This window comes from Sander vitreus, chromosome 5 (assembly GCF_031162955.1).
Source record: "Sander vitreus isolate 19-12246 chromosome 5, sanVit1, whole genome shotgun sequence".
In the NCBI taxonomy this organism is placed as follows: Eukaryota; Metazoa; Chordata; class Actinopteri; order Perciformes; family Percidae; genus Sander; species Sander vitreus.
This window is the reverse complement of record NC_135859.1, coordinates 37,659,272-37,684,429: the sequence shown is the minus strand read 5'-3', so window position 1 is coordinate 37,684,429 and position 25,158 is coordinate 37,659,272. Positions and strand designations below refer to the sequence as shown.

The window sequence follows — 25,158 nt, the reverse complement described above, 5'->3', positions numbered from 1 at the left end:
ACACTGTTATTATTAGATGAGGAGCCTACGATCAAAATAAAAAAGTCACTGTCTGTGTCTATGTCTGACCTGGGCTGGCACATGTTCACGTTAAAAAGTGTGTGCGTGCACGAGCACTACGGTCACGCGCAAAGTGTCCCGGTTTTAGTTCCGGGAAATCTGGTCACCCTATTCCTGAGGGCCTGCTGTATACCAAACCACAGTCTTTGTTTCCAATATTTCATGGTTAGAAAACTCATGTGTCACGTACATAGAGTTTAACATCTCTGAGGAACAGCTGATCTCTCATCTCCTTCTTTGTAAATGCAACACTTTGGCTAACGTTAGCTTGGAGATTAATTTTACCTGTTGGGCCACAGACTACAGAAGATGACACCACCCAACTAGCCGACCAGCAGAGACATGTTGCCAGATTTGGTTGATCAAAGAGACTAACAAAGTAACACAGGACAGAGAATGAGACAGCAGAGACCACAGATAGCTCGCACCGCCGTGTTTAACTAGATATCTTTAAACGTTACAGTTAGGACTGACAATGACTACAGAAAAAAAACTAGTTTGCTGATTTCACATATCTCCACAATTCAAGCCAACGGCCAGTTGTTTACAGGAAGTAACTGTTGTGTTAGCATGACGTATAGCTAACACATTATCTTCCTGTAGTCTATACTGTAAATAGGCTGTGACACCAGTACAAAGGAATGAGATGGTATGAACCAATCAGATCACATTTTGTGTGTGTGTGTGTGTGTGTGTGTGTGTGTGTGTGTGTGTGTGTAGGCGTGGCTGTCAGAGGCCGACAGCAGACTCTCTGATCACAGCAGTAGAAGACAAAGTGGAGGTTGTGGGTTAAATTCCCAGGCGATGACGCCAGGCAGCAGCAGCCTGAAACAGCTGGACAACCGCAGTCCAGCCAGCAGAGAGAGGTACTGATTACTGATTCATAATTATTGATTATTTTATATTGACACCAGTCTGAAATGGTGGATGCTAGATCTCATCTGCTACATGTGTCAACATTAACAACAGACGTTACTGCACAGTTCATATTTTACACTCTTACACTTCCCACATTATACTACGTATTATTATTATTATTTATAATAATAATAATAAATTGAATTTATATAGTGCTTTTCACGAACTCAAAGTCGCTTTACAGGGTATAGATAACAAAGACTAACACACAAAACAAAACACAACAAGATTCAGGCACAGATGAGAAGGGGGGGGGCGTGGGGCTAGGGTTAGGCAGTGGTGAAGAGATGGGTCTGGAGGCGAGACTGGAAGATGGTGAGGGACTCAGAGGTGCAGCTCTCTTGGGGGAGGGAGTCCTAGAGCCTGGGAGCTGCCCTGGAGAAGGCTCTGTCCCCAAAACTGTGGAGGTTGGACTTTTGGATGCAGAGGAGACCAGCTGAGGTGGATCTGAGGGACCGTGAGGGTTGGTACGGGGAGAGGAGACCAGCTGAGGTGGATCTGAGGGACCGTGAAGGTTGGTAGGGGGAGAGGAGACCAGCTGACGTGGATCTGAGGGACTGTGAGGGTTGGTACGGGGAGAGGAGGTCAGTGAGGTATGAGGGGGCCAGGTGGTGGAGGGCTTTGTAGGTGAGGACCAGGATTTTGTAGGTGATCCGGTGGGAGATAGGAAGCCAGTGGAGTTGTTTTAGGACTGGAGTGATGTGGTGCCAGGATTTGGAGCCGGTGATGAGGCGGGCGGCTGAGTTCTGGACCAGTTGGAGTCGGTTGATGTTGGTGGAGCTGATGCCGAGTAGAAGTGAGTTGCAGTAGTCCAGTCGGGAGGAGATGAAGGCGTGAACGAGTCTTTCAGCAGTGGGGGGTGTGAGACAGGGTCTGATTTTGGCAATGTTGCAGAGGTGAAAGAAGGAGGTTTTAATGACATGACGGATGTGGGGCTCAAGGGAGAGGGTGAAGTCAAAGGTTACGGGCCTGGGGAAATGGGGGGACAACGGTGCCGTCGATGGTGAGAGTGGGGTTATTGATTTTGCTGAGTGTGCATTTGGAGCCTATGAGAAGGAATTCTGTTTTATCGCTGTTGAGTTTGAGGAAGTTGTGTTGCATCCAGGTTTTAATAGCTGACAGACAGGAGTTGATGTGAGAGAGGGGAGGATTGTGAGGGGATTTGGTGCTGAGGTAGTACTGGGTGTCATCGGCGTAACAGTGGAAGTCCAGGTTGAAGTGGCGGAGTATCTGACCAAGAGGGAGGATGTAGATGATGAAGAGGAGGGGGCCGAGTACGGAGCCTTGGGGAACACCTTGTGTGACTGTGGCTGTGGCAGAGGTATGATTATGGAGAGAGATGTTGGGATCTGTTGATAAGGTAGGAGTGGAGCCAGCTGAGTACAGTACCTTCGATACCGAGGTCTTTTAGTCTGGTGAGCAGGATGTTATGGCTCACGGTATCGAAGGCTGCACTCAGGTCGAGGAGGATAAGGATGTAGGATGAATTATTATTATTATTATTATTATTATTATTATTATTATTGTTATTATTAATATTATTATTATCACATAGCTGCTGAAAGGGTCCAGTTGTGTAGTAGTTATAGTTATGAAGTATTTATTAGTGATTAATAGATGTAGAAAGTGTCTCTATACTCCGTTACAGTCAGTCTTTGGCAGGAATGACGGACAGGAAGCAGGAAGTGTTGACGTCGACTCAGTCGATCGGTGCGATCTAGGATCTACCAAATACATCTGGGTGATACTACCTATTTGCCTAGCTACCTTTCTCTCTCTACCTGTATGTCTCTCTACCTGTCTGTCTCTCTACCTGTCTCTTTCCACCGGTCTTTCTCTATCTGTCTGTCTATCGACCTGTCTGTCTCTCTCTACCTGTCTCTCTCTACCTGTCTGTCTCTCTCTACCTGTCTGTCTCTCTACCTGTCTGTCTCTACCTGTCTCTCTCTACCTGTCTGTCTCTCTACCTGTCTGTCTCTCTACCTGTCTCTCTCTACCTGTCTCTCTCTACCTGTCTGTCTCTACCTGTCTGTCTCTACCTGTCTGTCTCTACCTGTCTCTCTCTACCTGTCTCTCTCTACCTGTCTGTCTCTCTCTACCTGTCTGTCTCTACCTGTCTGTCTCTACCTGTCTGTCTCTACCTGTCTCTCTCTACCTGTCTGTCTCTACCTGTCTGTCTCTCTACCTGTCTGTCTCTACCTGTCTCTCTCTACCTGTCTGTCTCTACCTGTCTGTCTCTCTACCTGTCTCTCTCTACCTGTCTGTCTCTCTACCTGTCTGTCTCTCTACCTGTCTCTCTCTACCTGTCTCTCTCTACCTGTCTGTCTCTCAGTCCTGACGGCAGCTACACTGAAGACCACAGTGCGGAGCTTCACTTTAAGTCTCGTAGTTCAGAGTTTGACGATGACTTTGATGATGAAGAACCGTTACCGAGTATCGGCACCTGCAAGTCCCTCTACCCGTTCCAAGGTACATTTAATCATAGTATATATATATATATATATATATATACTATAGATATATAAATACTACTACCTAACCCTCTACCCGTTATAAACATACCATTGTTATAAAACTTCTACTCTCCTTGTTGTTTTCTGTCTCAACATGTTTTATGTTTTATCTCAACATGTTTTATCTGAACATGTTTTATGTTTTATCTCAACATGTTTTATGTTTTATCTCAACATGTTTTATCTCAACATGTTTTATGTTTTATCTCAACATGTTTTATCTCAACATGTTTTATCTCAACATGTTTTATCTCAACATGTTTTATCTCAACATGTTTTATCTCAACATGTGTTATGTTTATCTCAACATGTTTTATGTTTTATCTCAACATGTTTTATGTTTTATCTCAACATGTTTTATCTCAACATGTTTTATCTCAACATGTTTTATCTCAACATGTTTTATGTTTTATCTCAACATGTTTTATCTCAACATGTTTTATCTCAACATGTTTTATCTCAACATGTTTTATGTTTTATCTCAACATGTTTTATGTTTTATCTCAACATGTTTTATCTCAACATGTTTTATCTCAACATGTTTTATCTCAACATGTTTTATCTCAACATGTTTTATCTCAACATGTTTTATCTCAACATGTTTTATGTTTTATCTCAACATGTTTTATCTCAACATGTTTTATGTTTTATCTCAACATGTTTCATGTTTTATCTCAACATGTTTTATCTCAACATGTTTTATCTGAATATGTTTTATCTGAACATGTTTTATCTCAACATGTTTTATCTCAACATGTTTTATCTCAACATGTTTTATGTTTTATCTCAACATGTTTTATGTTTTATCTCAACATGTTTTATGTTTTATCTCAACATGTTTTGTCTGTCTGAAGGTATGAACATGTTGTTTCTTGTGTCTTTAGGTCAGAATGAAGGCACGCTGTCGATGGTGGAGGGGGAACTACTTTCTGTGGTGGAAGAGGATAAAGGAGACGGTTGGACCAGAGTTCGGAGGAACCTGGAGGAGGAGGGATACGTCCCCACCTCCTACATCAAAGTCTTCCTGGACGCCAGCGCCAAAGGTGCTATGACCTACATATGACCTTCACACAACCTTTAATGACCTCAGTTAGACCTTTAATGACCTTTAAGTGACCTCTACATGACCTCTACGACCGTCGACCTCTGAATGTCAACACATTGGTTGCTATGGAAACGTATATGTGCTCTGCCTGTCTGTTGTGTTTCTGACACGCCGAGAAGATCGGCGGTGAGCGTCCGTCGCCATAGTCTTCGCTAATCGTCAGCCTTTTTGGAAACATGTTGGTGAGAGGAATCCCTCTGATTGGCTGTTCTGTTTAACGGAATTAGTGCACGAGAAGGAAAAGGAAGTCTGGAAAGCAAACAAACGACACAGAAGGCTCTTCTCGTCTGATTAATACAACACCCAGAGCTGTCAGAGCTGGACACATGGATGTTTGAATGTTACGTTTAAAACACAGTGCTTCAAACAATTCTATTACTACACGTTATGTTCATAAGACGGCAAACATACAGCGAGATACAGAACTACTACTACTACTGTAGGTATATACATTTCAACATAAACATGACTTTTAAAAGATCTACATACTGACACATTACAAAATCAAATATTAAAATAATGTCCTGTACCGTGAGACTTAAAATAAAGACAGTAGAGTCTGTGTCTGCACTGAGAACTGAGACCCCTCTACATTAGTCAGCTGTAACAGCTTCATGTGTCATTCAAACGCTTGTCACAGCGTAGGAAATCACACTGCTCGACAACATCGTTCGACCCATTTTCTGTAAAAAGTGTAGCATGAAGGCATGTTGGGTAGAATTAGCAAGCTAACATTAGCTAACCAGCCAGCGGCGGCAGCAAGCCACTTGGTTCCTCTGCCCCCCCCCCCCCCCCCCCAACTGCAGGGAGAGTTAAGAGATGGGATGACAGCTTAGGAGGGTGGGGGGGGTGCAGTCTGGTTAGGGTTAGCTGTTGTTTCAGCGGGGGGCTGAAGCAGAGCGAACCAAGGCTCTGTGCTGCTGTTGCTGATTCGGGGAAAAGGCTGTTTAGTTTTAAAATAATTTTTAAATCTTATACGACAATTTTATACGACAATAACAATAATTCATTTTATTTATGACCGCCTTTCACGTAAAACAATGATTAAAATCAAGACAAAGAACAAAATAATCAATTATTTTCTCAATGATTTGATTATTTGTTTGGTCTATGAAGTGCCAAAAGTAAAAAATGTCCATCTGAGTTTCTGAATCCAAGGTAATGTATGAAATGTCTGAAAGATATTCACTTTACGGTGATTTAAATCAGAGTGAACAGAAAATATTGTTGAAGATAAATTAACTTTAAGAAGAAATCTGATTTAAATACCAACTCATTAAAACATTGGCCGAGCTTCAGTTCAAATGTAAGCTTTAAACGTTAAACTGTCCTTTGTCTTTTTGTTATTTCTATTGAACATGTGTTAATATTATTTATTATTCTCATGAATATCATTCAGTTCCAGCAGTATGATCTGAGGACTAGTTTTAGTCCAGTGTCAGTCTGACCACCAGCTCTAACATATCTACCTGTCTCTCTCTCTATCTTTCTACCTGTCTCTCGCTACCTGTCTCTCTCTTTCTACCTATCTCTCTCTACCTGTCTCTCTCTCTCTCCCTGACTCTCTCCCTATCTTTCTACCTGTATCTCTCTTTCTCTATCTGTCTCTCTTTCTACCTGTCTCTCTCTCTCTACCTGTCTCTCTGTCTGTCTGTATCTTGTAGGCTTTGTGCAGAGTAGTCGGCTAGTCTAGCACAGTAATCGACCAGTGAGGACGTCTCGCCACAGCAAGTGATGTAATGGAAAGAGCTGTAAGGAAGTCCAGGGCCACGTTCAGCCCCGACAAAACGTAGCAACACGTTTATTTAAACTGTAACGGGTGGGGGGGGGGTTGAACACCCTGCTGTGAGCTCTCTGCCTTTTTATTACCACAAGTTTACAGACACGTCTCTGCTGATTGGCTATCAGCTGGGACACAGCCAATAAACCAGAGACACACCCACCAAACCAGAGAACACAGAACTCAATGCCCGTTGCACACCGTTCAACCAGGAAACCGTAGCAACGCGGTGGTCACTGTTTAGAGATTGAACGTTCCCCTGGAGCAGCTTCATAGAGCGGGGAAGTCCCGCCCCTTCCTGTGTCCACCATGGGACTTTATTTCAGTAAAAACGTGTCCAGTAGTGAACGGGGAGAGACAGATCATCTTTAGATCCTATTTGAGTTGAGTCATGAATTACACACCTGATGCTTGTCAGTTTAAAAGATCATTTATCAGGTGAAGAAAGTTCCCCGTTCACTACCGGACACATTTTAACTAAATATGGAAGGGATTTCTATTGGACTGTTTAACTCTTCACTTATCTCGGCCAATCAGATGACAGACTGCTGTTGATGGAGGAAAGATGCTGGTGATAGATAAATCAATCACAGATCAGATATTAGACAGACCCATTAGTCCATCTCGTCTTTATTTACTGTCGATCCAATTTCATAACCATTATTAACTTTATTTCATGTTTGAGCCCAAAATGATGAATTCAAGTTTTTTTTTTGTTTTAAACTTGTTCTTAACTTGTTTTTTTCTGATTCTCTGACCTCAGATCAGTTTACCGGCTGTTTTAAATTAAATATTAAACTCAAAATGTAAAAACTTGAAAGTGAATGTTTGTAAAAATGTGTTCTTGAAAAGTAATGGTGGACGGTTCATCCTGATGACTGAAACTACCCTTTAAAGTTTAAAGAGAAGAGAAACACTGAAGGTGAATCTGTAAATAGTATCTGTAATACCTGTATACCTGTACCCTGTATACCTGCTGACATTAGTCCCGCCCCCTGTATACCTGCTGACATTAGCCCCGCCCCCTGTATACCTGCTGACATTAGCTCCGCCCCCTGTATACCTGCCGCCCCCGCCTGGCCTCGCCCCCTTTATGTATGTATGTATATATATATATATATATGTATGTATATGTGTGTATATATATATATATATATATATATATATTAGCTTGTGTGTTTAGTCTCGCCCCCTGCTTGTTATTGATTGTGTGAAATGTGAAACCTTTTTATTTCAGTGAGATTTTGATCAGTTGTTAATTTTTTTATTGAGACGTGAGACTGCTGATCACGCTCTTTTCAATTTCCTGTATGTTGAACTTTTTAAATAAAGTACACTCTAAATCAGAGTCTGTTTGCTGTGTTTGCTCAGAGGCACTGTGGCAGAAGGATTCCCAGGGAACCTTTTAGTCTGAGGCTGGGAGATCACCACGCCCTTTCATTTGAATATAGGAAGTGGAAATAAGTAAATGTGACAATATGACATGATAAAGTAAAACCTATTCATTTATGGAACTAACTATGCTAACACTAAACTATATTTGTTTTCATTTATAAATATTGGTCTCACTTTATTTTACAATACATTAATTAGACATGATGAGCATTACTTACTTATTACCAAATTAGACTAAAACTAGAAATAACATGGTCATTATTAGACAGAAAACAAACACAGTTATACTCCTAAAGTATGCCGAAACTAGAAACTGCATTTATTGCCGTACTTGCCATACTTTGTATCAAATTAGAAATAATGTGGTCTTTACTAGAATGAAGAAACACAGTTAAGCCGAGACACCATTATGTTAATTTAGAACCACATGGAATGCCGTACAAGACCCAAAATATTTGTACTATACTTTGACCCTATTAAATACGAAATCATTAATCGTGAATCATTCACAACTTCATGGTTACAGAATTTTATTTTGAAGTTGTGGATTACTTCCGCTTCAAACTCGGCTAAACTGAGTCATTGTTTTTATGGGAGAAGTCACAGACTGACTACTGCTAAACATTCCTGTAGCACAATAACTAGATTATTGGTTTTCTTGACATTGCAATGTTTAGACAATGTTAAGTGTATTCATTGAGATGCGGAAATGCTGGTTAAGACTCTTTCAGTAACGTTAGAAAGCTGAAAACTACCCTCGCAGGGCACTAGCTACCTTCATAGCTTAGCTAGCTTGCTCTTTATGGACGTTATAGCTGTGTGAACTGTGAACATTTCATCCAGGGAGAATGTATAGCCCATTTTCAGTCATGACATGATTTTATTAATGATGTGACAACTTTATGACAATTCATGTATTTGTATCCTTTTTGTTTTACCGCTTGTAACACTTCTGATCTGCAAGTAAACGGTTTGAAGGCGCTCTGTGTCTCTATACACAGGCTAAGACGAGGCGGTGAAGGACCAGACACAGCCAACTGCAATACACAAATAAATCAGTCAATAAATACATTTGTTTAAATACCAGTGTGTGTTTTACCTTTATCTGTGTACTAATATGCAAATATATGCATCAATAAGCCATTTTCATTGTAATTTATTACAAATTACGTTTTACTAAGATAACAGTGGGACACCAGACGGATCTCACTACAGTTTATGGTACTGTTCTGTTCTAATGTGCCCCTAAATACCCATTAATAAGGTGCACTGTCCTGCACCTTCCAGAGTCAGATATGTGGTCGGGTAGTAATAAGGCATTACACGTCTAGCATCGATGAAGCATGCATTAATAGTTCATATATGATGTATATATGAATGAATGTATCTATCTACAGTATGTACCACGTACGAACTCCATGGGACTCAGGAGAACATCCAGGCAGGACTGAAGTAGTGACCAGATGTGACGACATGACATAACCCATACTTTTCTTCTAATAAGCAACAAGTGACACTAAAAGGCTCTGACCAATAGGCCTATTTGCTTTCTATTGAATGATATTAGGAATAACAGTGTCTTAGCATAGTATATATTGGGTTTCATGGGTTTCAATATGCAGTTTCTAGATATCATAGCCTCTGTATGGTGTTTAAAACTTTGTTTTCTGTCTAATAAAGGCAACATTATTGTGAGATTACTTCCTTTGCACTCCATTACAAAGTGTCCCAGAGTCTTAACAGTGGACAATGACAGTGGCTACACTTTATTTTACAGTACAGTTCTTTTATAATTAGTCACAAATTAACCTCTAATAAGGCACTCGTTGTGTCACACTAGACCATAACTAGAAATAAAGTTTTTATTACGCAGTAAACGATCACCATTTTACCCTGTTGTTTTGAAATTGTGAGATTACTTCCTTTGTGCTCCATTACAATGTGTCTCAAATTACATCCTAATCAAATCTAATAAGTCTAACAAAGGGAAATAAAGTTGCAATGTCCTGGCAGCTTCCGTGGCATAGTGACATGACATTAAATGGTCTATAATCTTTTAACTGGTTTTGGAGTAGAGCGTCGATAGTCTATATCCACGTTTCCGGGATTGCTCCGTTGCCGTCGGAAATTCCTCCGGGTGTCCCTCATTTCTGCCGGATGTCCGTCCCCTTCCTCTGTCTTAGTGTTGGCGTTCTAACCTCCGCTGGTTTTATGTTAGGACGTCCGTTGCGGACGGCTGCTCTGTAACTGACATAGATATATATACCAAGTTTATTTACTCCCTCCCTCCATTGCTTTATTATTAGTATCAGTGTTGCCAAGTCCTAACCCTAACCCATGGACCAGTGTTGTGTTATTCCAGTCAGTACATTACTCCCAACTCAAAATCCTATTGGCTCCCCCTGTACTCACCTGTGTGCAGAGGGCAGGCAGTAGTAGCACAAACCAAGAACGTTGGCAAGTCTGATAATGTAATTGTAAAAAACTATTAATAATAATAATAATAATAATAATAATAATAATAATAATAATAATAATAATAATAATAATAATAATAATAATAATAATAATAATGTAATTGTAAAATCATGTTACTTACACTTATCATTTATTTATCATGCTTAAATTCACAGGGTGCACAACCATGTTTGGGAGAGCAAATGATGTGGTGTCCACAAAACCAAATCAGAGAAGGTAATGTAAGATAGTAATGATGTTAAAGAAAGCTATGTACACCTAATATCTTATGTATTGATGTCTATGAATGTGTCTTAAATAGGAGCACACTATACAAAGACAACAGTGGAGAGTTGCTGGATCTGTCTGTCCTCAAAGTGCCAGAGATCTACAAGGACTTCACCTGTTTCTGCACCATCACCTGCATAATCCAAGTGATAAAAGAGAACAATTTATTGTTTTCTCTGCTTACATGAATAGGTGCCTGTAATGTCTGCCCACATACAATCAATTCAATAAATGTTGATAAGTATCACTGATATTTCTTAAATCATTTTAGTTTTTCAGAGGAATAAGATAGATTATTAAAACCATGTTCATTTGCAACAAACTAAAACCCTTATCAAGGCAAATTGTTTTTTCATGTTCTGTAACCTTTATAAAAAAAACATTACAATTAAATTTACCAGAGTGGACACTTGCAGGTTGTTAAACGGCTTTAATTTACCTTGTCAAAACAAATGAGTAATTCATAACACAAAACCTAAAAAGCATATGGTTCATAGTCCTGTGAAGCAGTACACTTTGCCTGTAGGATTTACTGTAACAGGAACATTGATATTGGCAAACAGATGACCCAGGTACAGGTGAGTTTGTGAGCAGGGTTATGATATGAACTAAAATAAAGATAAGATAAGCCTAGTGTTCACAAGAGGGATGATTCAAGTATTGCAACACAAGTTAAGAATAACTGAATTAAATAGGAGGCATATACAACTAGTAGAAGATAAATTAACTATACAAGAGCAATTAAGGTCAAGTTATGAGGTAGTGGCAAGTTCAAGTGACGTATAATCAATAGCAGTGAGTCAAGTCAACAGTGTACACCAGAATAATATATACTGTGCTGCTCCAGATCTACCTACTGTATGACTGATTGTAGTCTGTAGTCATCTACAGTAGGTAGATCTGGAGCAGATGGTTGTAGTCTGTAGTCATCCATACAGTAGGTAGATCTGGAGCAGATGGTTGTAGTCTGTAGTCAGTCATACAGTAGGTAGATCTGGAGCAGATGGTTGTAGTCTGTACCCAGCCATATACTACGTAGATCAGGAGCAGCACGGTGACTTCTGGCTTTCATAGGTTGGTGCAACACAGTCTCACTCCCTACTCGTCAAATGTCTGACGCATGGTCAAGGACCCTTGGCGTTAAGTTTCAATGACAGGGGGGTAACTGTTGCATTATTTTTTGATGAGGGGGTCCGTCAAATAGACATTCAACGTTAATCCCTCATCGTCGGATATAGACAAAAGGAAAAACACGCCCCCCTTAACTCGAAATCTGCGACAGTTTTATTATTGTTATTTTTAGCCCAATAACCGCTGTTTTAATCAACATTTATTCACAAGATCTTATCATGGTTTATATGTATTTCATTTAATGTTGTTATTTCGGTCTATTTCGGCCAGGGATGCTGGTTTGCTTTTTTGTTTATTTATATTTTTAAAACTATAACGCTACATCAATCAACATTTATTTAGATGTTATCATGGTATTCATTTCTTTATTTTAATAATATTATTTACCAGTGAAATATTACAGTATGCTGTAAGACAGCGATCAGCGGGAAACTGAAAGAAAAGTGCTGTGATCGGGGAATCTGTGCGTAGACCGCGGATGATGCCTGTCATTGACTTACATAGGCATCGCATCCTTGGGCCCGTCACGGAATTTTCGGCGATTCCGTGAAACTGCCACAGATTTTGAGTTAAGGGAATTAATTTCATGGAATTCTTTGAGACCAGGTTGCTCAAAACGCAGCGCGATGTGGGGTTGCGTTTCTCCAAACGTTTTTTTTCTGCTATTTACTCGACAAGACAGGCGATAGCAAACCTATACTCTTCTAAGCATCAACAAAGGGCTCTCACTAACTCTTAAAGGTTGGGAACTTACTTCCTTCTGCTTTTATCCCTTGATAAGCGCCAGCTTGTTTTCAGTTGGAACAATTCAATTATAGATTTAGATTTAAATGAAAAATAGATCTGAATGTTAAATTGCTAACTGTTTCTGATTGGCTTTCTCATAGTGTTTGTAATACCCAATTAAAGTTTGAACGTTACATATCTAGTCGTTCTGATTGGCTGCTGTTATCTAATTTAAATTGAATGTCAAATGGTTGCATTTTTTTAAACACTTGTAAATATAATTTGTTTTCACATGGCTTTTTTGATACCTGGGAAACTAATAAATATGTTGTTTGTAATGACTTTTTTTGCGCTGGTACAAAAAAGGTTGAGAACCACTGCTTTAAAGCCTGGTGAGCCACTTCCTCTTTACATGTTGCCTAGCAACACAAACAGGACTTCTGCTGCTCTGGAATTATTTTTCTTTTGATTTAAAAAGAGGAAGGTGAGATTTATTTATATTTTAGTTTAATGCCATTGTGTGTGTGTGTGTGTGTGTGTGTGTGTGTCTGTGTGTGTGTGTGTGTGTGTGTGTGTGTGTGTGTGTGTGTGTGTGTGTCTTTGTGTGTGTGTGTGTGTGTGTGTGTGTGTGTGTGTGTGTGTGTGTGTGTGTGTGTGTGTGTATCTGTGTGTGTGTGTGTGTGTGTCTTTGTGTCTGTGGTGTGTGTGTGTCTGTGTGTCTGTGTGTGTGTGTGTGTGTGTGTGTGTGTGTGTGTGTGTGTGTGTGTGTGTGTGTCTGTGTGTGTGTGTGTGTGTGTGTCTTTGTGTCTGTGGTGTGTGTGTGTCTGTGTGTCTGTGTGTGTGTGTGTGTGTATCTGTGTGTGTGTGTGTGTGTGTCTCTGTGTCTGTGGTGTGTGTGTGTGTGTGTCTGTGTGTGTGTGTGTGTGTGTGTGTGTGTGTGTGTGTGTGTGTGTGTGTGTGTGTCTGTGTGTGTGTGTGTGTGTGTGTGTGTGTGTGTGTGTGTGTGTGTGTGTCTGTGTGTGGGTGTGTGTGTGTGTGTGTGTGTGTATCTGTGTCTGTGGTGTGTGTGTGTGTGTGTGTGTGTGTGTATCTGTGTCTGTGGTGTGTGTGTGTGTGTGTGTGTGTGTGTCTGTGTGTGTGGTGTGTGTGTGTGTGTGTGTGTGTGTGTGTGTGTGTGTGTGTGTGTGTGTGTGTATATCTGTGGTGTGTGTGTGTGTGTGTGTGTGTGTATCTCTGTGTCTGTGTATGCTGAGACAGTGTGTGATGTCATGCGTCTCCATGGTAACCCCATGTTGTTAGTAACTGTGTTTTGGTCAGTCAGTCAGTCAGTCAGTCAGCCATGGAGGAGCAGAGAGTTCAAACCTGCGACGTTTACAGGACGGACCCAAACCTGCCGCAGCGATTCAACAACCCCGAGTGTTTCCATGGTTACAGGTATGTTTTTGTGACGGTTTAACTAACGGTAGTTCAGTTTACTATGGTGCTAAAACAGTCTCATAAGTATTAAAACACAATTCACAAATAAATACAGAGTGATTTGTATTCGTAAATCTGTGTCGTATCTGTGCCTCTACTTTGTGACTTGTGAACTACAATCCACAAATGAATGCAGAGCGATTTGTATCCGCAAATGCGTATCTGTGTCCGTGTGTCTAATTTGTAACTCGTATTTCATCATTCGTAAATTAACTTAGTATTTTTCAATGTAAATATATGTGTAAATCTCCTTCTAGTTGTGTGGCTACTTTTGAGACTGTTTTTCCGCGCCATTGTTGTCACAAAACAATTTGTGTGTTAAGTGACGATCACAGCACTCTCCAGGAGATGGCGGTGTTAAGTGACGATCACAGCACTCTCCAGGAGATGGCGGTGTTAAGTGACGATCACAGCACTCTCCAGGAGATGGCGGTGTTAAGTGACGATCACAGCACTCTCCAGAAGATGGCGGTAATGCAACACTTATGGATGCCAACTGCTGTTAAACTACATAGAAGTCCATGAAGAAGTCTTGTTAAATGTTTCGTAGATGCTGGCAGAATCTCCTTGACGTTACTCTGGGTAAGTTGACATTATTAGGACTTTGTCGTCAAATAAATTACATTTATGTTTTCAGCATCATTGTTGCAGTGCATTTACAATTTGCTTTATGTTACGTTCACGTTCTTGTAGAGCGATGCTTAGCTTGTTAAAGTCAGCCCTATAACATGGGCTGTATGGAACTGGCAGTCTGAAATGTTATTAAGCTCTGCTTAAACTGTTAGTGGGCCCAGTTGTAAAGCTAGTGAATATATTTGGTATCATATGAAACTAGATGATCTAAGGAATCAATCGATGATGTTGCAAGTTAAACTACAAAGAATTTAAATTTAACATTTGCTCGACATATTGTAAATGTTTATTAGTACAGTAATTGTCAAGCACCGGGTTAAATACAGTACATGCTGTTCCTTTATTCAAGATTAAATGTATGTGCAGTTGGACACCGTGATAAAACATGATAGCCTAGTTTCATCTAAAACTGAATCTGCCGTGTTTTACAGAGCTGACTGACCACTGATGAGGTGTACTTGGACCCACCAGACCCTCCTCTAAGTATGAGAAACCATCAGGGGGAAGTTATTGCTCGACATACTTCTCCACTGCTCAGTAACTAAAGTATCAGTATAACAGCTAGTGTGGACTGTACTGTGTCCATAGACATTGATCAGGCTGTGTGAAAGGGACTCTTGTTTCACAAAGTAACTTAGAGATTTTCACTTGAAGTTTTTATTCGTCCGTTATTGTCATATCTATGCTGTGAAATGTTTTTCAAGCTGCAGATTAGATTTAATACCCTTTCAAAATACTTTTGTTTTATTCATATTGTCATCTGTCAAACAATAAAGTTGAACTTTTAAACAAATGTTTTGTGTTGCTTACTGTCACTATTACCGGTCTTAAAGGATTACATTTTTATAGTCAGGATGTTAAATGGACTTGGTGTTTGACCCTTCTACATGCATTAAATCAGACATATCACCTGTATAAACACTGCATTTACAGTCTTTGTGAAAAAAAAACATATAACACTTAAGTAGCCTTACTACTAAACTTTAAAATGACCAAACCCTGCTTAGAAACAAAGCACTTTATTCATAGTCAATTAAATGGAAATATAAAGTGTGTTTACATGATGCACACAGTAGTACATGTTAACTGTCCAGATCATGTCCTCAACCAGTCTAAAGGGTTTCTTTTCTACTGAAGATATATCAGCTGGTAATGTAGGCTCTCAGGTCACAGAAGTCATCCTGTGGATACTGAATCTTTCCTGATGCTGCTGTGTTGTCTTCAGACCATCGCAAAGTTGACTAAAAAGAAGAATACAAAAATCATCTTTTGGAAATTGATTTTTAATTTTTAAGGACACAAATTGTCTTTGTGAATGAGTAATGTATCGTAAATAAATAAATGTTCTTCCTTAAAATACAGGGGGCATAAGTCAGTACACCCCTATGTTAGATTCCCATAGAGGCAGGCAGACTTTTATTTTGAAAGGCCAGTTATTTCATGGATCCAGGATACTATGATCCTGATAAAGTTCCCTTAGTCCCCACATCATTACATACCCTTCATCATACCCCCACATCATCACATACCCTTCACCATACCCCCCCATCATCACATACCCTTCATCATACCCCCACATCATCACATACCCTTCACCATACCCCCCCATCATCACATACCCTTCATCATACCCCCACATCATCACATACCCTTCACCATACCTAGAGATTAACATGGTTGTATTTCAGTTAGCCTAATAGCTGGTTTGAGTTGCATTGAGAGATGATTTTATGGAAAGTACCCCATGCCGATCTCTAGGTAGGCCTTTAAAAATAAAAGTCTACCTGCCTCTATGGGAATTTAACATAGGGGTGTACTGACTTATGATCCCTGTATTTTAAGGAAGAACATTTATTTATTTACGATACATTATTCATTCACAAAGACAATTGGTGTCCTTAAAGGTTGGATTCTTCCTCATTTTTTAAATTAAGGCATTAAGATCAATTTCCAAAAGATGATTTTTGTATTCTTCTTTTTAGTCAACTTTAGCAAGGGTGTCCTAATTTTTTCACGACTGTACCTTCATACTGTGAGGAGATTCTTGTGGGTCCAGGTAAACATCGTCAAACAGGTGTTCAGGACAGCATCTGATCAGTCAGATCTGTAAAACATGGCATATTCAGTGATTAAACTATCTTTTTTTTATCAGGGTGTACATCTGCACATACATTTACATTTTAGTCTTACAGGAGAAGCATGTATTTATTAACCTGGTGCATGGCAATTACTGTACTAATAAACATGGTTACAATATGTCAAGCAAATGTTTAATTTTTATTCTTTATAGTTTAACTTGCAACATCATCTGAAATATGTAGTTATGGCAACAGCTACAGTGTAAAACATGATACATTATTTTTATTCTGATTTCTTGAGGTGAGAGAGACTCCTTTGAAAATGGCTTAACTTTGGAACCTTATTTTATATATCCCTGTTATGGACAAGCATGACATGGTTGGTATCAATGGATTTCTTAGATCGTCTAGTTTCAAATGATACCAAATATATTCACTAGCTCACCTACAGGTTTAAGGAGTGCTTAATAACATCTAAAACTGCCCATTCCATACAAAGACCAGGCAAAGCATGTTACAGGGCTGACTTTAAAGAGCTAAGTTAGCATCGCTGTTCAAGCTGTAGGCTACAAGAACGTGAACGTTAGCACGCTCCAAAAAGTAGTAAACTGTCACTGCTGCCATAACAACACAAAGCAAATTGTAAATGCATTGCACCAATGATGCTGAAAACATAAATGTAACTTATTTGACGACAAAGTCCTAATAATATCAACTTTCCCGGAGTAACGTCAAGGAGTTTCTGCCAACCGTCTCTGAAAAAAACGACTTCTTTAGCCACTTCTTCATGGACTTCTATGTACTTTAACAGCGGTTGGCATCCATAAGTGTTGCATTACCGCCATCTTCTGGAGAGTGCTGTGATCGAATACAATCACTCTGTATTTATTTGTGAATTGTGTTTTACAAGTTACAAATACTTATGAGACTGTTTTAGCACCATAGTTTACTGTCAGTTGATCTGAGGCAGAAACAGAAAGTCTGAAACAACGATCACAAATACTTCTGTCGTATTACTACTGCCTGTACTACCTTAATATAATACTAATACTGTGATGAAGGTAGTACTTCTGTTTTGTTCTGTGTTACAATAACTACTTTACCTATCTAAACTAGTGGTGACGATGGCCTTTACTCAACTATTGGATGGTCTCTGTGTCACACAGCCAGTGATATTGGAATGTGCACAGTGTCAACATTATATTATTATATTATATATGTGTTATAATAACTACTTCTCACACAGCCAGTGATATTGGGATGTGCACACTGTCAACATGTCTTGAGGACTTTTCTAGTTCTTTCTGTAACTTTGAGCTGCTGTTTGTGTTTCAGAGAGAAGATCGATCAGCCGCTTTACCGAACATCCAACCAAACATACGGCAGCAAGGGACCAACTGTTCATGAGATACAGGTGAGAGACAGACAGGCAAACAGACAGAGAGGCAGAGAGACAGACAGACAGACAAAGAGACAGAGAGAGACACACAGGCAGACAGACGACGGAATTGTGTCTTTGTTACATTACATTATATTACATGTCATTTAGCTGACGCTTTTATCCAAAGCGACTTATAATTGCTATATATGTCAGAGGTCGCACACCTCTGAAGCAACTAGGGGTTAAGTATAGGGATGCACCAAACCCAGATTTTAGGGGTTCGGCCACTGGTTAAGATTCTGCCGAACTCCGAACCGAACCGAACCAAACTCTACTCCCATCCTCTACTCCCACCCTCTACTCACTTTATTTTATTTTTAATTTAATACATACTGTATACTGTGTACATATACTTATACTTTACTTATATTGTTTATATTATATTTAGAGAATGTGTGCCATGCACCAACAACACCAAAACAAATTCCTTGTATGTGTTAAAAACGTACTTCACGTACAATCAAGCTTTTCTGATTCTGATCCTCAGGCCATTAACACAGTAAACACATTAATGAAGTACACAACGTCCACAGCCTCTAAAATAGTTAAATGTAACAACTTAATGTTGAATTACACACGCTCTTTTCACATCGTAGGAAAGCACATTGCTATCGCCAGATGAGTGACAATTTGATTTGGCAAATTTTCGCTAACCAGTGTATGGTGAAGGCATGTTGGGGGGGTGAAATTAAAAAGCACACGTTAGCTAACGAGCAGCAGTCCCTCTGCTCCCACTGTAAGGAGACTCATTTGCTGAGAGAACAGTTGACAGCCGGGGAGAGGCACTGTCTGGTTAATACAAGATTTTAGCTGTGACTGTCCTTCCTTACTTGAAGTTGCTGCATTTTGGCTGCTGTCTGTAGATTCCTTCATGCACAAACTCATATGCAAATGTCTTAACAGCAGCAATGTTATGTATTGTTTAGGGCCCTTGCCCCCACGAGACAAATGGGCATTGAAAATTGAACATGTAGCTGGACTTGAATGGCCTTCTTTTGACTGAAAGTACTGCCAAACAACACTTTTTCTGCTCCATTTTCACTTTCTCACAGCCTACTGCATTGAACGCTCCATTATTACGTCAACCAGCGTAGCATGCAAAGTGCAAGCGTAACTCTACCAAGAGTATAGAAGTAACATGAGTGTTCAGTCCAAGATGGCGGAGCTGCAGCTCGGTCATGGGTGTGTTTGTTGCAATGGAACGTGCTATTGAGTTTCGCCTCTTGTTACTTACTATACTCTTTGACAAGAGCAGAAACTCAACACAACGTTCGCTTCTTTTCCTCTAGTTTCGCCTATTGGTACTTCTCTTTGGCAGCGTTCGGTTCGGTGGAAAAAAATTCTAAAGTACCGAACAAACCCAAACTCTGGGTTTGGGGCATCCCTAGTTAAGTGTCTTGCTCAGGAACACATTGGTTGATGTATTGCAGTGTGAATTGAACCCAGGTCTCCCACACCAAAGGCATGTGTCATATCCACTGCACCATCACCACCCTTTGTATAAATATTAGTCCTATATCCCCGGCCAGACCAGGGGTGATTATGATCTGCTAAGATTGACTCCGCCCTCTTAAAAACTCTCGCTTAAATGCAATTCTGTGTGTTTCAGACTGAGTTTTTTTTTTCTATACTTTATTAAACACGCAAGGTGAAATTACGTTTTCACTCTGTTGTTATTACACACATTACACACAGGCCTGAATTACACACACATGCTCAGTACCTATACATGCACTAATGGAGAGATGTCAGAGTGAGGGAGCTGCCCATGGAAAGGTGCCCAGAGCAGTTGGGGGTTTGGTGCCTTGCTCAAAAGCACCTTAGCAGTGCCCAGGAGGTGAACTGGCACCTCTCCAGCTACCAGTCCACCACCATACTTGTGACTGAAGTTTCCTGTGTGTGTTTCAGACTCAGTTTAAAGGGAAGTCCCGTCAGTTCTCGGAGGCGATGCTGCAGAGCGGGATGTACCGAGATCATGGCTTCAACACGTCCGTGGAGAGCAGCAGAGTGACTATTTCCACGGCAACACAACACAACAGAGGCAACCTCCATTTTCGCTATCACTATGGAAACCAAACAAAATGACAAATAGACGTTTAAACAACCTGTAAACATTTTGAACAAAAGGTTTTGCACAAAAAATATAAGAATAAAGAGATGAATCTGAAATCTGCTTTAAAGAAGTTAAAGTTTATCATCAACAAACTGATCTAAGTTTTATAATATGGTGCAAAATGTGAGAACTTGTAAAATTCAATGTGAGAACCTGTAGAACAAACAATCTGAACTTGTATGTTAAAATTTGCACTTGTTAAAAAATATTCAGACACCTCTATTCTGAATGTGAAGTCACAGAAAAAAATATTCACAAATGTGTAGATTGATATTTACATGAACACGACACCTGCAAACTTGTAATGCAACATTTACTCGTATACTTTTTTTACTCGGGTTCATTTTCCATCACAACCACAACTCAGTGATTACAACCTCTGGAATCTGTCACTGCAACTTCACACATGTGCTCTGTCACATCACCAAGTGGGGAATCTGTCATTGCAACTTTGCTGCTGACCTCGACCTGCAGTCGGAGCTCCAGCTTTGCTGATGTCTTTGGATCCCTGCCAAGAATTGCACCCGCTTGGGCAGCAACAATAATTTCTGCAGAATGAAAGTTCCTTAACACTCATATCTGCTGATAATTACATCCACCTCACTGGCAGCAACAATCATTTCTTCAGAATAATGCATCCCTTGACCCTCATTGCTGTTGGGCTCGGGCAACTGGGCCAGTGTCAGTATGCCCCTATAGTGAAAGATCTTTCCTGAACAACATATCAGTAATTATGATCTATGAACAATGTGTTCAGGTCTCAGAGTGAACTCTTTCTACATATGTACTTCTAATATATATATATATATATGTAATACAGAGTTTAACCAGCAGATGTCGACAGTTTCATGCATGAACCCCGACTACTCAGGAAGCTCTGGCGCCTGGTTGAATTTATTAAATACTGACAAATAATATTTCAGATGGAATCATGATTAAGTTTTAACTTATTAAGTTCATCATTTCATCAAATGTTTGAAATCTAATATTAAGATTTGATCAATAAAACATTTTCAAATAAAGATTTGAATCATGTTTCTTTAAAATATCTAATTTAATCTGAAATGATCATCATGTCTCAAACATTTATAATCAGTTTCAGTTTTTATGCTGTTTCCAAACGCCTCGTTTCTTCATCTCTCACTGAAATCTGTCCAAGAGAGACAGAGAGAGAGAGTGTGTGCGTGTGTGTCAGATGGTTCGCAGCAGGGTTCAACACACACACACATACACACATACACACACACACTTGTGCCTGCAGATAGAGATGTTTCCATGACGACCACATGATGATTAATTTAGAGAAATTTTCTGCTCCATCTGTCGTCTCCTTTTTGTTTCTCGTTCAGACTGAAGACTCTGAACTGACCCTCTTCTATCCCACAACTGATCCATAACTGATCCATAACTGATCCACAACTGATCCATAACTTTGTGATCAGACAGGAAGCTGATTGGTTCTCTAAAATGTTAAAGTAATGTATTTGAACGGGAAGCATATTAGGTGATAACAGCACGATTATGGTAGCGAGTAGTATTGAAAAGCCGAAAATCCGTGTAAGGAGGTTGGTTAAGGTGGTGGATGGGTCAAACAACACAGGACTTTCACCCGGGAGACCGGGGATTGTGTCCTGCGTGTGGTAGTTCCTTTCCGCATTCTTGTTCTCCTAACCACATCCTTTTCCTAACCACAACCATCGCCGTTGTCGCCGGCGTGCAGCGTTTAATTTTTCTGTTGTTGCGTCCCCCAGAGACCGCGTCCGAGTCCGTGTCCCGGCGGCCGTTGTTGTCACCGTCTACCGCGTGTGGCATCCCCGTTTTTGCATCCCCCAGAGCAGGCCAGTATCATGGCAGTTCGTGAAATAGTAATGTTCCAATTTCGTGGTGACCGCCACGAAATAAAGTACAAAATCGTTTCCCTGTACACGAATCAATAGATCAAAATAACGTGATCATTTCACGAACTACCGTGAGACCGGGTTGGTACACCACACAGTAACCAGGCCGATCCCCTCTAACAACGGGCAGCAGTGCCCAGATGTTTTGGATTGTTCTAAAGATTGTCTTGCCAGATATTCCTATGGTGTGAATTCTTTTAAGAGTGATTTCTACAAATATTTAACATGTTGAATATTTACGATGCCACAGTCTAGTCCTGTTGTACCCGGGTCACAACAGTGGCCAACATTTACCGCCCCGACCGGGACGCTGGTGTTATCAGCTGGTAACCTCCATAAGGATGTCCGGCAGAAGCCTGGGCACACCGTCTTCCTGCCCATCTTCGACCATGTTTGTTTATGCTAAAATCATGTTTGACTGAGTGAGATTTACGTTTAAGTCCGGATTCTCACTCCGTTCTGTGCGAATGACTCATTACAAAGTGAACGGTTTGAAAAAATACTGACATGCCAATGAATATGTGTTAAAGGTGCACTATGAGTTCCTGCAATGAAATCGCGCTGAAACCATGCAGGAACTCTGCACCTTTAAGGGCTTATGAAGTCCAATCCTTGAGGAGAAGTCCAGCAACAGGCTAGCAAGACTGCTGCGGAGGAAACAGACGGTAACACCACGTGGCAGCCTGGGAAAGAGAGGAGTCATGGGCAGAAATCCAAAGTGAAACAGCCGAGGGCTACTGAGAAGAGCATATGGGCAACTGCAAATGCAGATCTGATGGGCGGAAAGGGACAGGAAGTCACAGATATACAGAAGATTTAATGAATGAATATGATGTGGAAATGTTACGGTGACAGGAAGTCAGAGAATACAGAAGATTTCATGTTGAAATGTTTGGGTTTTCTGAGCTGTAGCGTTAGTAAAGGCAGTGGAAGAAGGCTGCAGATACTGGCAAAGAGTGTATTAATGTATCGCTAGCACCTCAAATGTCGGTCGCCATTTTAAGGAGAGCAGAAAGTTAGAGAAAGCTTTTCATAAAGATCACAACGGGGTAATAGACCACCAAGACGCGAGTACGGTCAGAGTCTGCCGCTGGGCCTAACTGTCTGGTTTTTAAATGCTCCAGATGGGTTTAGATTTGGATGAAGGTTCATGATGTTAGCATGGCGGAAGCAGATTATTCTGAGGTCTCGGTGAAGAGCTGGTCAGGTTCTTATTCCTGAGGAGAAAGATTATGTTTAGGCCTTTCTGTCTTCTTAATGTAGAAGGCAAGATTTTCTTCAGCATGGTGACACAGAGAAGTGGTGTAGTTACCAAAAAAGGAAAAGCTAATAGGGAGTATGTTTACACGCACGCTAATCTTCCACTTTTATCCTGAATAATACAATATTACGGATTTGATACGAGTCATGTAAACAGCCTTTTCCGTTTAGATATTCAGAATAAGGCCTTTTTCAAAATGTAGCCTTTTTTTCTCCAGATTGACAAATGTGCTATATGTCGGTATTTTTCAGGTTTTAGAAGCATTCTTTAGAAATATACAGCACATTTAGAATCTGTGTCTCAATCAGCGTTTTTACCACAGTTTGTGATAGTTTACAGCTTCCCGCCTGTTTATGGCTTACGTTCAGCGCTGTGCGTTGCTGTGGTTGTTAAGGAATGAAAGAGTGAGGCTGTATTCACACGCTCCAATAAGTCCACCACCGCTGGAACACTTTGAAAACATCCTGTTTTACATGGCTGCATGTAAATGGGAATATATGTGGAATATTCACTTTAATTAGCCATGGAAACAGCTAAGAGGAATATTGTCTTTTTTGGAATAAGGGCAAAAACTGGAATATTATGTGTATGTAAACATTGTAATGATCTGGCATCAAACTCAGTCGGCAGGGAGAGAAATCAAAATGCATTTGGTTCTTTTTTTACAAATAATCTACTCTTGAAAGCTTTAGAGGGAATATATTCAACTGCAGTGTTTACTACTATCAATATCATCTAACATTGCCATATCTCCACAGCACTGTGGAGGAAGGTCTGGCTACACCACAGATGGGATAGGAGAATGAACTCTCTGGGTTGTTTACATTTCTCTAAACCAATCCCAATGGTCCTGGGCGGCGCTAAGCTCCAGACGTAGTGACGGTGGCTCTGCTAAATAGTCTCAGGAAGCAACTGGTTCTGGTGGAACATTTACACCCCGCTAAAGAAAACTCCTCATCCAATATTAAATGAAGTTAACTGTTGACACAATACAGTAACGTGAGATATTTAAATGAGCTGATACATGGTTAAACCTCATTGGCTCTTACCAGTGTATCTCCGTGTGGACTTCGTCCACAGCAATCCACCAATCAGTCCCAAAACCTCCCAGTTAGAGAGGAAATGATCTAACATATTCTTTATAAAACCTCCCAGTTAGAGAGGAAATGATCTAACATATTCTTATTAAAACCTCCCAGTTAGAGAGGAAATGATCTAACATATTCTTATTAAAACCTCCCAGTTAGAGAGGAAATGATCTAACATATTCTTTATAAAACCTCCCAGTTAGAGAGGAAATGATCTAACATATTCTTATTAAAACCTCCCAGTTAGAGAGGAAATTATCTAACATATTCTTTATAAAACTTCCCAGTTAGAGAGGAAATGATCTAACATATTCTTTATAAAACCTCCCAGTTAGAGAGGAAATGATCTAACATATTCTTATTAAAACCTCCCAGTTAGAGAGGAAATTATATAACATATTATTATTAAAACCTCCCAGTTAGAGAGGAAATGATCTAACATATTCTTATTAAAACCTCCCAGTTAGAGAGGAAATGATCTAACATATTCTTTATAAAACCTCCCAGTTAGAGAGGAAATTATCTAACATATTCTTTATAAAACCTCCCAGTTAGAGAGGAAATTATCTAACATATTCTTTATAAAACCTCCCAGTTAGAGAGGAAATTATCTTCTTCATAACTTGAAATTTTCAGCATTTAGCTCGCTAGCTCAATGTTTTTTGTTGTTTCCCGAAGAGAACAGAGTTAGAGATCTGAAACACACAGAGAGAGAGGACGGCATTGATCCAGGCTACTCTTAATGTAACAGCGGACTCTATGCTCACTTTACTCCCTCCCAAATGGATCATCTTGTA

General features: G+C 40.1%; 2 protein-coding genes across 2 annotated transcripts in view; both read left to right on the top strand.

The window, feature by feature from the left end:
* Positions 1 to 7,104, top strand: part of fnbp1a (formin binding protein 1a) — a 33,315-nt gene extending 26,211 nt beyond the window's left edge. Inside the window, exons 15-18 of the mRNA XM_078249895.1 lie at positions 781 to 926; positions 3,311 to 3,447; positions 4,376 to 4,534; positions 6,261 to 7,104. Coding sequence (XP_078106021.1) covers positions 781 to 926; positions 3,311 to 3,447; positions 4,376 to 4,534; positions 6,261 to 6,289 — 471 coding nt within the window. The 3' untranslated portion in view covers positions 6,290 to 7,104. The remainder of the gene's footprint in view (positions 1 to 780; positions 927 to 3,310; positions 3,448 to 4,375; positions 4,535 to 6,260) is intronic.
* Positions 7,105 to 13,480: 6,376 nt separating this feature from the next.
* Positions 13,481 to 20,131, top strand: pierce1 (piercer of microtubule wall 1). The gene is made up of 3 exons (XM_078249860.1): positions 13,481 to 13,807; positions 17,896 to 17,974; positions 19,910 to 20,131. Exons 1-3 carry the CDS (start codon positions 13,713 to 13,715, stop codon positions 20,084 to 20,086), a joined length of 351 nt encoding a protein of 116 aa, XP_078105986.1. The 5' UTR covers positions 13,481 to 13,712; the 3' UTR covers positions 20,087 to 20,131.
* The last annotated feature ends 5,027 nt before the right edge of the window (positions 20,132 to 25,158 follow it).

Bases quoted from the DNA above. Each gene is read 5' to 3' on its own strand.
- pierce1 (XM_078249860.1), top strand. From the start codon at position 13,713: ATGGAGGAGCAGAGAGTTCAAACCTGCGACGTTTACAGGACGGACCCA. The intron at 13,808-17,895 runs GTATGTTTTTGT...TTTGTGTTTCAG, and splicing joins GAGTGTTTCCATGGTTACAG to AGAGAAGATCGATCAGCCGC. The intron at 17,975-19,909 runs GTGAGAGACAGA...TGTGTGTTTCAG, and splicing joins CAACTGTTCATGAGATACAG to ACTCAGTTTAAAGGGAAGTC.